Source organism: Neodiprion virginianus, chromosome 6 (genome assembly GCF_021901495.1).
Source record: "Neodiprion virginianus isolate iyNeoVirg1 chromosome 6, iyNeoVirg1.1, whole genome shotgun sequence".
Lineage (NCBI taxonomy): Eukaryota > Metazoa > Arthropoda > Insecta > Hymenoptera > Diprionidae > Neodiprion > Neodiprion virginianus.
In genome coordinates this window covers 5,883,461-5,896,967 of record NC_060882.1, presented here as the reverse complement: position 1 = coordinate 5,896,967, position 13,507 = coordinate 5,883,461, and the positions used below count along the sequence as shown (strand labels likewise).

Here is a 13,507-nt window from a genome sequence, read left to right as displayed (position 1 = left end):
AATAATTTATTGTAAACGTGAGAAGTTTGTAATATTTCAGATGAAATATAATTACAATTGCCATCAAATATTATAAAATATTAACTAATTAATTAATAATATAATAAATTGTATAAGATTATTCATAGCTACTGAATATGTGCTTGCACGAAAAATGAATTGAAATAATTTATTGTGAACGTGAGAAGTTTGTAATATTTCAGATGAAATATAATTACAATTGCCATCAAATATTATAAAAGTGTTTTACTCACCCAGCACAAATCCTCGTCCTCCTCGTCCTCCTCCTCGTCCACCTCCGACCACCTTCAACCACCTCAGGTTATACCTTGGATAGTAATAAATATTTTCAGTATGAGAACAAATCAAAAATAATGTGTAAGGTTTGATATAATTTTTTTATCGATATAATCTACCAGAAAGATTATGAGAAGATTGTCAAGTTATAGAAATTTTATTAGCGTACTGACAGCTACCGAATTTGGGGTTGCGCGAAAGACGAATTGAAATAATTTATTGTAAACATGAACCAGGAACCACGGAGCGCTTATCCTGGAAGTCGATAAATTTTATTAGCGGACTGACAGCCACCGAATTTGGGGTTGCGCGAAAACCGAATTGAAATAATTTATTGTAAACATGAACCAGGAACCACGGAGCGCTCATCCTGGAAGTCGAGAAATTTTATTAGCGGACTGACAGGTACCGAATTTGGGGTTGCGCGAAAAACGAATTGAAATAATTTATTGTAAACATGAACCAGGAACCACGGAGCGCTTATCCTGGAAGTCGAGAAATTTTATTAGCGGACTGACAGCTACCGAATTTGGGCTTGCGCGAAAAACGAATTGAAATAATTTATTGTAAACATGAACCAGGAACCACGGAGCGCTCATCCTGGAAGTCGAGAAATTTTATTAGCGGACTGACAGGTACCGAATTTGGGGTTGCGCGAAAAACGAATTGAAATAATTTATTGTAAACATGAACCAGGAACCACGGAGCGCTTATCCTGGAAGTCGAGAAATTTTATTAGCGGACTGACAGCTACCGAATTTGGGCTTGCGCGAAAAACGAATTGAAATAATTTATTGTAAACGTGAACCAGGAACCACGGAGCGCTTATCCTGGAAGTCGAGAAATTTTATTAGCGGACTGACAGCTACCGAATTTGGGGTTGCGCGAAAAACGAATTGAAATAATTTATTGTAAACGTGAACCAGGAACCACGGAGCGCTTATCCTGGAAGTCGAGAAATTTTATTAGCGGACTGACAGCTACCGAATTTGGGCTTGCGCGAAAAACGAATTGAAATAATTTATTGTAAACGTGAACCAGGAACCACGGAGCGCTTATCCTGGAAGTCGAGAAATTTTATTAGCGGACTGACAGCTACCGAATTTGGGGTTGCGCGAAAAACGAATTGAAATAATTTATTGTAAACGTGAACCAGGAACCACGGAGCGCTTATCCTGGAAGTCGAGAAATTTTATTAGCGGACTGACAGCTACCGAATTTGGGCTTGCGCGAAAAACGAATTGAAATAATTTATTGTAAACGTGAACCAGGAACCACGGAGCGCTTATCCTGGAAGTCGAGAAATTTTATTAGCGGACTGACAGCTACCGAATTTGGGGTTGCGCGAAGAACGAATTGAAATAATTTATTGTAAACATGAACCAGGAACCACGGAGCGCTTATCCTGGAAGTCGAGAAATTTTATTAGCGGACTGACAGCTACCGAATTTGGGCTTGCGCGAAAAACGAATTGAAATAATTTATTGTAAACGTGAACCAGGAACCACGGAGCGCTTATCCTGGAAGTCGAGTTTCACCGCGTAGCGGACCCGAAGCGCGGGATCCGGGAGGTTGAGAACCCGGTACTCGAAATACGTAGCGGACCCGAAGCGCGGGATCCGGGAGGTTGAGAACCCGAGACTCGAAATTTGCGGAGCGCGACTCTCATCCGTCCGCTCTACTGCGCGGTTGTTACCAGACTGAGGAATTCGGCTAGCTGATTTTGAATTGGTGACGTCACTTTCTGAACGTCCGACATCCGAACTATGGTTTCGAACTTTGATACTATGTATGATGATGTATGATGTACGATGTATGATGTACGATGTATGATGTATGATGTATGATGTATAATGTATGAGGTATGATGATATGATATGATGTATAATGCTTTTAGTTTTCACGTTTCATACAAGAAATACACACTTCATCTCTCCTGCCGATTCCAGACTCAAGCGGCCAGGCCCTTCCATTGTCAGCCGGTGACTAAATATATATCCTTTAGTTAACGGGTCAGCTAATAACGCAGTCGTTCTGCGACAGTTGGATGATGATTGCGAAAACTGTGTTACTCGGAAAGTGAATGCACCCAGCATACGGCCAGCATCATACCGAAGTCGTTAACTCTCCGATGTTCTGCAATAAGTGCTCAACTCTACAGTTGGAACATCTCAGGGAGCGAAAGCGCACGACGATTTTCGGTTATCACACCAAAGCTCATCAGGGCAACTGTCTTTTTATGCTTCAGTCAACGTAGGAGGTGTTTGGAGGTGGTTGGCGATAATCGGAGGAGGTCGAGGAGGACGCGGACAACAAAGCATTTTTCTGCACTTTTTAAAATCGTGAAAATTTCCGCCAAAAATATAAAGGCGTTAGCCTTACTTTTTTTTAATTTTTCGAGCAAAAAATTTTTGGTCTCAGATTCGATTTGTGTGACCCTTTCCTGACTCATTGGACCCTCAGGAACTTAGGAAACGAAGCGAAAAGAGCGTAGGACCAACAGGAGAGAAACGGCGAGCGAAAAAGAAACTTGCTGAAAAATGTCAAAAACATCGGATCTCGTTTTTTGGCTTTCACTTCAGATGTGTTGATCGCAGCGTATTGGAACTGTGCTCAATCGATTTTTCTCGCAAAATTACGTCGGAATAGTGCCAAAAAGAATTTATTCCTGCACTTTTCAAAATCACGAAAAGTTTCTCCAAAAATACAAAGGGGTTAGCCTTACTTTTTTTTCATTTTTCGAGCAAAAAATTTTTGGTTTCAGATTCGATTTGTGTGACCCTTTCCTGACTCATTGGACCCTCAGGAACTCAGGAAACGAAGCGAAAAGAGCGTAGGACCAACAGGAGAGAAACGGCGAGCGAAAAAGCACTTGCTGAAAAATGTCAAAAACATCGGATCTCGTTTTTTGGCTGTCACTTCAGATGCGTTGATCGCAGCGTATTGGGACTGCGCCCAATCGATTTCTCTCGCAAAATTACGTCCAAATAGTGCCAAAAAGAATTTATTCCTGCACTTTTCAAAATCACGAAAATTCTCGCCAAAAATACAAAGGGGTTAGCCTTAATTTTTTTTCATTTTTCGAGAAATCTGCGACATCCAACTGATGATGAAAAATTTAGCTCGTACCTTTCAAATGTGTGTTAAAATACACTTAAAGTTTCAAGAAGTTTCGTTCTTTCTCTCCCCATCACCTTATTAGGTCTTCAAATCGGTACACTGCGTTGAATACGGAGCATCCATTTCATTTCGATCAAAATTAGCGCATCCGCGATGTATTACAGTCACTCCGGATTTGTTTCAATTCGAACACTTTTCTAAAAACAATTCTGCTTTTCCACCCAACGTAGTTACTTCACTTGCGACTAGATAAACCAGCGTTTCGATTCTATGCCAGCCAAAGTTTAAGATCGAGAGAGCAAATGAAAAGTTGTTGGAATAATTATGAATACTAATGTTATGGAATACATCGAGCGCGCGTCGAATAGAATCCCATTTCGAAATGAATAATTCTTCTCTTTTCATATCAAAGTCGTATTATTGTAGATAATCTAGTTCGTCTTTTGGAAAATTATAAAATTTATAGTATGCATCACGTATTAATCCTAAATGTATCATATATATCAATATCGTACATGGACCGCATATGCATATATACTTCTTGGTCTCTGCATCATTATCAAATCTGATCTGTTATTGTTTATGATGTATGTATAAATTTTTCTCTCGGGTACCTATACTTCAATTGAATTACTGTTTTGCTACGAATTTTGGAAGAAATTTATTCTCATTATTAATTTCTTGTATCGCCGACAAGTCGGTAAGTACACCCAAACTACGTATCTGTCATGCGGGTTGCCTATAATAAGGCGCTCATATTATTTACAAACCAATTCCGTCTTGTATCCGATGAATATCTTTTAGTTTCATGCGAAATTCAAGTAAGGAAATATTTACCGTCTGGATTTTTATCTGAGAACGACATGAGACCTATCTCTCGTTTAATATTAACAAACAGTAAGCTTCCACAAGATTTGATTCACTGACGGCAAGTTTGTTGCTTCATCGGCTGAAACAGCTGTACCCACGATATCGTCATGAAAAATCCAATAAACTTAGTATCTTCCTACGATAGGCTGGCACGCGAGTAAATATACGTTCAGCTATGAAAGATCATGTCATACGTGTACATAGCTTGCGGCCAGCGTATTATTTTGGTAGCTTTTTGGCAACCGTATTAGATTCCTCCGAGCTCAGGATAATAAAAAGAACGCCAGGGTAGAACATCGTGAATATCGTATTAATATCTTCTTTATTTATTTCATCATTAAAATACACAATTTCACCATTGTATTATCTAGATCATACTATATTCTATACACGGAATATAATATCGAGTTATGTGTAAATTATAAATATACAATATAATACAGAATTTTAATCAGCGTCAGTACGTATTAATTTGATTATTCGTCGAAGCGGATTTCACTCACTTCAACCGTCTGTTAAGGGAATTTAGAATCAGGGATGGGGCGAACGAGAGACGTGACAGAAAGGTCGAAAGTCACCGGTTTTCTCCTAAACTGCTAGACTAGCTCGAGATCTATTCGGGCTCCCATGCGTCTCAGGGCCAATATAGTGTTGACCGCCTTCACCCATCGCTTCTTGATAACGTAACGCTTCAGGCGAACCTTCGATATCGGATTGTCGAGCGCCGCCTCCAGCCACCGATGTTCCACCAACTGGTCTGCCCTCGGCCGATTCCTGCATATATAAAATTTATTTTCGATTCCTGTCATACAAAAGGTGAGTAAGTATATTACGCTCCTATTCTATTTATGTGTGTTTTCACTCATTTTATTACCCTTCAATAAACTACCCAACCACTGTGTACTTCATTACACTAGAATAATTTGTCCATATTTCTCTGGTTCATAAGTATTCGTTAAAGTGATGAGTGTTACGAACCCACTGTAGAAATATTACTAGGTCAAATTTATATTGCGTTTGAAGCGGCGGAGCTGAGTAAAAGTATCTATTTGGAATTTCTATTTCCCTCGGTGCCTTATGCAAGAAAATAATTGTTGTTTATGTAGCTATTTGTGATTATCTTTATCTAACGAAACTGAGTGACATTCTCGCCACTATATACAGTTCAAGTTTCGAGTCATCTGTTCGAAGAATAAAAAGTCTTTATTCTGCCTTAATTCTGGTACAACTCTCGTATTATGAACGACGGAAAATACATGTATACTATATAGTACAGGTAATACGATATACCCTTCATTCTGTGTTTACACGTGTATAACAGTACTTTTTGTATATTTATGTAATATATTATATTTATTATTTAACTATATTTCCGTGCATTATCAATAAGCTTTGATTAACTCGATATTAACCCTTACAGGACCTTGACATATTTTTTCAACTTTCCAATTTCAAGTACCAAGCCTTTACCGTTACTGTCATTGGGTTGGATGGTGAAAAAGATGACACAACTTTCGAGCCGGTGTATCGGCTTTCGGTCCTATAGGGGTTAATTAAACTGCTCGATTTGTGAATTGCACCGAAATTCACTAACCCAACCACAATACCTACAGCGTGCAATATCAATCGATCAAGCCGTAGAAAACACCCTCCTAGAGTGTAAGTCGCATAGGCGAAACGAGGAAGTACAATGCTACGGTTAATAATTGGGCAAGTGGGAATCGAGCAGCTGGCGAACGAAGGATCGTTCTATTACGTTAAGTTATGTATTTTGTTTGCTTTTGTTCGGGCTAGAACAGTAGAAATGGAGGAAAAGGCAAAGCCGCGAATGTGCCGCGCCGGTATAGAGAACGAAAAGTCGAGGCGTTTGCAGTAACAGGGAGAGACGGTGCCCCCGGTCAGCGGTGAACCGAGGGCGTCGGGTCGACAGGGGGCGGTTTTTGCTGCTCGGACTGGAAGTACTCGGCCAAGGAGTTCATCGAGCGCCTGGCGACGGATTCTTCGCCGCACCAGTCGAGGCTGACCGACTTCCGGCCGATGCCGTTCTGCCGGGTTCCGGTATGCCCGTCGTCCCACTCCTCGAGTAACTGCAGAAGTAGATTCTTCGTGCTCGTTGGTTCGTCGAGGTTCAGGTTCCGGTGCAAATCCCGGAGATTCGATATCCGCGGCACGTCGCGACCGGACTCCGTGAACCGGTGCAGTTTCGCTCGACGCCACGGAGGCGTCAGGTCGACTTCTTTCGCGGCGTTTACAGCGGGCGGCACCCTGATCGGCATCGGATCGGTGGTCCGATCGTCCTGCAGCCTCGAGTTCTGCGGGGAAGAGGAGGAGGAGGAGGAGGATATCGTGGAGGAGTTGAAGGAGGAAAAGCAGCTCGTCCGCACTAGGGGGGCGCGTGTTCTCCAACCGGAATCGGTCCTTTCTGCGGCTTTGACGCTGGCCGTGGTGTTCTGGTGTTCCGAGAGGATGGCGTCGCTTCGCTCCGGGGGGCGCCGAGTCTTCCTGGTCGTTGGCCCGAACCCAGGGGTGACGTCGACGGGCCCCTCCTTCGTGTTGGCGAATTTTCCCACCCCGCCAAAAGCTGTGCCGTTGGTCTTTCTCTGCCTAACGATCCTCGACAGTTTTTCGGATATTTCGTTTCCCCTAGCTGCCGGGGATGGCTCCGCAGGCCTGATCTCCTCGCTCCTCTCAACGCCGCTCGGCTTCCGCCTTCCACCCGCTTCCAGGTGGCTGCCGATCGACGCGGATTCGACCACCACGGCCGGAGAACGCGGCGCCGCCCCCTCGACGTTGGTCCCCGCAAGACGTGGGCCCAACGCGATGGCGCGTAGGTGCTCGGACAGCTTGATTATCTCCTCGGCGAGGACGATCTGAGCGGCCGGATCCCGCTGCTTCTCGGCACCCGTCCCCGTCCCCTCCGAGGCCCGCCTATCAAAGGCCCCCCTCGACCCAGACCCCGGTACTGTGAGCAGGATCGTGTTGTCCCCGTTTACCGAGTCCCCGGAACTCCAGAGGCTTCCGCACGGCGAGGGACTCTGGCCCCGCGTTGATATCGACTCGAGACCGCCGACGAGGGACTCCCCAAGGTCCGCTGCTTCCGGTCGCAGGCAACCCGGGCAAAACGCCGCGTCAACCGCGTACGGACTGTCGGGGTGCTCGCGCCACCGTTCCACGAACAGCCTCAGATTGTCCTTGGTTACTTCGAGCTCCTCCCTCACCCCGTTCCTGATCTCGCTATCTTTTGCCGGCACTACTTCCGGCTGAGAGGGAATCTTGGGACTAGGGGCGGGGGGGCTCTTCCGGGTCAGCCAAGCGTGAGCGCGGCACTGCGACGCCGAAGCGCGCCCCCTGAAAGACAACACGACAAGGGAATTTAGTTTTATCCTTACGAAAAATCTGACGATGCGCAACTCCTCCGACCCATTTAACACAGCGTGCAGGATTTTGCGAGAAGTGAAACATTCGACGCAAAGTTTTCAATCCCACAAGTACGTCGACCCGGACAGGGAGCATAATCGGAATATATGAATAAACTGTACCTTCTCGTAATAAATGTACGTTATTTGGCAAACGAAACGTTGACGTAGCAACCTAGAATGCGGTACAACAACATGACAAGATGGATAGCTGGAACAGTATGGGCGTCGAATGTTTTCGACTCGTCCTAAATCCCGCCAAGTATATGATATTGAAACTAAGGAGGGTCATTTCGTAAAAATTTTCCTGTCAGCCAAAGACGGAGGAGTGTGAGCATTGCCGCTTTCGTTTTCGAGTGGTCTTATCTTTGACCTTGAAAACGAGGACCTCAAGGCTGTTCGTGGGAGGGCGTGCCACGGATATTTTCCTTATCTTAAGTAATAAACTGATCGTCAAACTACGCGAGTGAATTTATGCATCGATCTCGGACGAGGCATCGTTTTAGGTATACGAGATTATATTTAATTGATGGACACTTACCCCTTATCCTTAACTAGAAGACTTTTTATGAAATCTTTCGCCTCGTCGGATATCTCGGCAAACGCTTCGTCGTCGAAGTCGTATTTTGCAATGGTCACGTTCGCCATCGTTTCAATGTCGGTGTCTCCCATAAATGGCGAGAGTCCCGATAACCTACGGAACACGAAATCGGTGAGATAAATGAGTATCGAAACTAGGCATTCGGTTCACAGACAGTTTCGGACTAGAGAAAGAATGATTTGAAAAAATTAAAATACGTCGCGTCGCCTGCAAAATCGGTTGGATTCGAAGCTTTTCTTCTGAACCATATAACGAATGACACCCTCACCGTCTTGCGCAATTTGTCGACTAGTCGTGAAATGCTTGGACCGATTAACTGACAAGAGTGCATAACTATAGTTGTAATGTTTATTGTGAAAACAAATGCATAAACTTGACGTTTGTTTCTTTTTTGTAAAAAAATAACAAACTTTGCGAGCCAATATATACACCTATATATGTATACATTGTAGATACATACATGCGATGTGTAGCTAAATATTTACATGGTTTGGAATTTGTGTAAAGTAGGATGAATCAAGTTATACGGTATCTGGTAAATATGAAGTGTTAAGGGTTGCATAACTCCAAATGACCCTTTCGTGCTCGCCTCTGAATTCCTCTCCACCAAGGCTCGTCGGCAATAACGCACGTGAAACACAGAAGTACAATTTTATCTGCCAAGTGGTGTGAGTTTTGCGAATGATGATACCATGCCAATTTTACACCCATGCAGCTATTCGATTATACACAAGTATTGGTTGGTAGTGTGAACTCACAGAACGTAGCAGATCACGCCAATGCTCCACATGTCTGTGCCGAAACCGATTTGGTCAAAGTTTACAACTTCCGGTGCCACGAATTCCGGAGTACCGAACAAAACTTGGAGCTTCTTGTTCGGATCGTATTTCCTCGCTAGTCCAAAGTCTATTATCTTTATTCGGTTTCCCTCTTTCGTGAGGCACAAGATGTTCTCGGGCTTTCGGTGAAAAAATAATATTCCAGTTATAGTATAGGCGTTTCATGGGTGTCAGATAAGTAAAAAAAATTTACCGATAAGAAATAGTCTAAAAGCCAGCAAGCTGGTTTTAAAATCGTTGTACTAACGCATGTTTTTTAAAACAATCAATATCATCGGACGAATTTTTTCTGCTCTTTCGATCCACCATACCTTGAGATCTAGGTGCAATATGTTCTGTCCATGGACGAACTCGATACCCTCGCATATCTGTCGCATAAAAACGGCGCAGCTTCTTTCAGTCAGGACAAAGTCGTCATCGATCACTCTCTCGAACAGTTCGCCACCCGTGATCCTTTGCAGGCAAGTAATATGCAACGTGCAAAATATATTTGTTGATACACTAGCTGATTGCCGAAGAGAATAATAATAACAATAACAATAACAAATATGATAATAGTAATAATAATAATAACATGGATAAGAAATCGTTCAGCTTTTATATTTTCATTTTAGCGTTTTCTTCTCTGCATAAATTCCCAAATCATGAACAAAGAACAAAAAAAAAAAATAAAAGTAGATAATAGACAGAATAAATATAAAGACATCTCTGGAGATTAATTTTCTCATCTAAACTCAACCGCACAGGGTTGGAATAATCGAGGTGACGCCAAAGCTGGAAAATATTGTCTGATAAGTAAAACCGTACAGTTCCAGTATTACGTAAATGTTGTTTCCGGTCGCGATTGCGTCGTATAGTTGTATAAGCCGGGGATGCTGGAGCCTCCGCATGATCTCGACTTCCCGTTCGACGGTCCTTCTGTCTTCCTTGCGATTGGTGTTGACCACTTTGGCGGCGAGGTGAAGACCGCTCGACTTTTCCTTGCATCTATAGACCGTTCCGAATTTACCCCTGAAATGAAATCACCAACCCCGTGTTTGTACAATGTTCTCATTCGGCGAGGGTATACTTAATTAAGCGACAGGCCCTGTCATCTTTTGGCCACGCGGGTCAGTTGGCACAGCGTCAATACTCTCGTCGCACCAGGATGACACATTATGACGCGCAAGAATTCACCTCGCGTGAAAGTAACACCCGCTCCTTAATGTTATTGTCAATTCATCGCTGCTGACTTTGCCAAATTTTGCAGCACATCGCAGTTCCTGAAGCACGCGAGTGTTTTCTTTTTTTTTTTGCGATTTCTGTTAACCTCCCTTATCCGACGAGTCGTAGCACGATCCCTACTTGCGAGTATGCCGTCACGTTATCGCTTATAATTACCAGCTGCCCCGAAGATCGGATTGATAAAACCCCACCTCTCTGTCACATTTCCCCCGACAGCTTGAAATACATTCAGAAATAGGTAAAGCGATTAAATTTTTCTAGTGCCAAATTTTCCTGGGCAAAGCGCGGATCCGTTGATAAATACCTGGTTGGTTTTTATTTAAAAATTACCAAGGCCAAACGTCGTTACACTATATGTAGAATTTCCGGTGTGTATTACAGTGTTTATCGGCACAAAAGAAATCGTAAATTGTACCAACTGGACTGTGTCTCATCCCACTAAACGGACAATCTCGTGTAAACGCAACTCTTGTAATTTACGATCAGTCGGATTCTTCGGCGCAGAATTACACATACGTACCGTACAGTTGTAAATATCTGAGAATAAGCTAATTCCGATGGAGAGGATGAATGAACGAGCGGTTAATTCCGCTGTTTCGCTGCCGAGAAGAGTTAGCACGGATTTCTGGGTAAAGGAGAAGGTGATTCAGGCATACCTTCGGGTACGACGGTCTCAGGTGAGCCGGGTCGTGGCCTCTGGATCCCCCCGGAATAAAACACCAAGTCTATGGGCCAGAGGCCGCAGCATCGAACGAAGAGGGAGAGGAGTGAACACGAGGAACGTGTAGGTGTATTATTTATAGACAGAGAGACCTTGATTACCAATACCGAGGAGCCTGAGCGACATCCGTGCGAGCCGAGATAATGGCAGCGAAACTGTGTGAGTGCATCAACGCGAGCCGGTGAAATCTAGCTCGGGAAAAACGCCAGCGAGTTAGACCTTGTAGCGGGAGCGAATTGTTTCCCAACAACGCGTTCGTTAGCGCGAGCGATGAGCTGGCGTTTGGCGAACGAGTCACTTCCTTCGACAACTGAGAACGCTGGTAAACGCGTGTAAACAACCTGTCAAGGGTGTAAGATTTTTCTAAAAACTGTAAGGGAAGAGGGAGGCGTAAGGTTCTTTGATAAGATTTACTTAGTGAAATCTGCTACATGTGCAGTAAAAAAAAAAAGAAAAAAAAAACAACAAATATCTTTGACAAGGGTATATTTTAACAAAAACCGTGACGTGTCCCTCTTTTCCTCCAGTTTTGAGTAAAATCTGCTCTTCTTCTTCTCACCGTGTACATATGTCTGCATTCGGTCAGATTCATGTTTTCGATTGCGTTTTCTCACTTACGATCATTAGTCCCGTGCAGGAGCTGGTAATGCGCCATGTGTTTTTATAGACGTGTCACGCACACGCTTCGACGCCCGGCGTCGCGACGTCCGCCTTTTCCCATTCGCTGCGCCACCGTATAACAATTACGACCAGATATATATATGTATATATTATATACGTATATGGTTGTACGTACGTACATAGGACAAGCCACGCTTTATTTTCAGTACGCCTCAATTGCCAGCTTGGCTCTTTCACGAAACGAATCATCGGTCCGGATAGATACGCAGATCGATCATTCCTAGACCCGCCTTACACCTATCTGCATATTCCAAATGCCAAGATAAAACCAGCTGAGCCGGACGCCAACGCTCAATAAAATTCCGATCGTGATCCTGCACTTGAAATTTTGGCTCGATCGTGATCGTCTTTTTTACTGCGGGTCTTTTTCACTGCACGCGTTTCGAACGGAATTGCAGCCGTTTTCTACGCTGTTACAAATTTATCGAATCGATACACGATGCACTGATTAATCGTTAAACGCCGTGCGTGTTTTCTATTGAAAGAGAAAAATGTTTTATCGGAAAAGCGTCTTACTGTTCTCGAGAATTGTTGTTCCGTCTATTTCAACCTATTCTCACCTTATATATTTTGTACCTATAATGCGAGGTAATAAAACAAAGAATTCATTTCAGCCTCCGCAGATGTAGCATACGCAGACAGAAATTCGCACACGCGACGGTTTGGAAATAGTGAAAAACCGCGGAATTGGCAATTCTCCGATCATACAGACGCGTCTCACCAGCGTTCACATCGCGGTGCACGCGCGCGTGTGTGTGTGTGTGTATGTGTGTATGTGTGCGCGTATTTATTTGTGCGATCAATTCGAATTTCGCCTAAAAGAAAGCTATTCTTATTCAAGCGTATCGTTCTGGATCGGTGGCACGCAATCTGGGAGACAAAGATGGACGTTTATTTCGCCAGCTTCGACCCCTGCACGATTGTTCATAACAATTAATCACGCAGGTACTCACCTGCCAATTTCCGATTCGATGTCATACTGGTCCGCGAATTGAACACCATGCCTCACCGCGACGTCGCGATAGGGGAAGCTGGGCTCGATCTCTGAAAGAGGTGAAAATAATTAAAAGTTACGATCGGTATAACCGGGGACACACGCAACACGTTTCAGGGAGAGTTTAAAAAAAGAAAAAAGAAAAAAAAACACCAAAAAGGAAAGAAAAAGAAAAACGTCGAGACTTGGTCCCGGAACGCGGATATGCGGAGGTGGCGTTAAATCAGCTGGGTAAAAAAGGACGCCGACGATACGTCGACCCCAGTTTTTGGTCCAAACTGTTGCTCCTTCCGCAATTTCCACCGCGTTTCTCACGCGCGCCTCTTCAACCGAGCGACTATTCCTCGAGGGTATTAATCCAAGGGTGATAAGCGGTACGGTTTCACATCAAGGGAAAATTCTTACCGCCGACCGGATCGGTCTCGTCCACTCGAATCATCGTTCTCCAGCCGGAGTGACGAAGTCCTGCAGGGAGAGGTTTTCGCTCCCTCGTCGGGAACGACGGAGATGTGTAAAAAAAACTGGTCTCTCCCAAAAGATTTCGGTCGAGAACGCGACGTTGATCCGTGCACAGCCGGGGAACGCCGCGCACGGTAAAAACTCGACGCGTTTTATTATTATATGCCGCGCGGCGCGATCGCTGGCTTGCTTGAATCTCGGAGGCAGCGGGCTGACGTCGGACGGACGGCCTCTCTTCTTCGGCTCGGACGGATTTAGATTTTCTACGGACGCCGCGGATTCTGC

At 44.2% G+C, this 13,507-nt stretch overlaps 1 protein-coding gene across 3 annotated transcripts; it reads right to left on the bottom strand.

Moving 5' to 3' along the window:
* Positions 1-4,590: 4,590 nt before the first annotated feature.
* On the bottom strand, positions 4,591-13,507 carry LOC124306865 (myosin light chain kinase family member 4-like). Of its 3 annotated transcripts, XM_046767967.1 has the most exons (8): positions 13,169-13,495; positions 12,723-12,813; positions 9,951-10,154; positions 9,455-9,596; positions 9,063-9,262; positions 8,245-8,397; positions 7,281-7,635; positions 4,591-5,061 (listed from the first exon to the last, which is right to left on the bottom strand). In XM_046767967.1, exons 1-8 carry the CDS (start codon positions 13,200-13,202, stop codon positions 4,876-4,878), a joined length of 1,365 nt encoding a protein of 454 aa, XP_046623923.1. In that variant the 5' UTR covers positions 13,203-13,495; the 3' UTR covers positions 4,591-4,875. The 3 variants fall into 3 exon arrangements, with proteins under 3 accessions (XP_046623923.1, XP_046623921.1, XP_046623922.1); XM_046767965.1 differs by having other exon boundaries at positions 4,942-7,635; positions 13,169-13,507; XM_046767966.1 differs by lacking the exons at positions 12,723-12,813; positions 13,169-13,495 and adding an exon at positions 11,024-11,213 and having other exon boundaries at positions 4,942-7,635.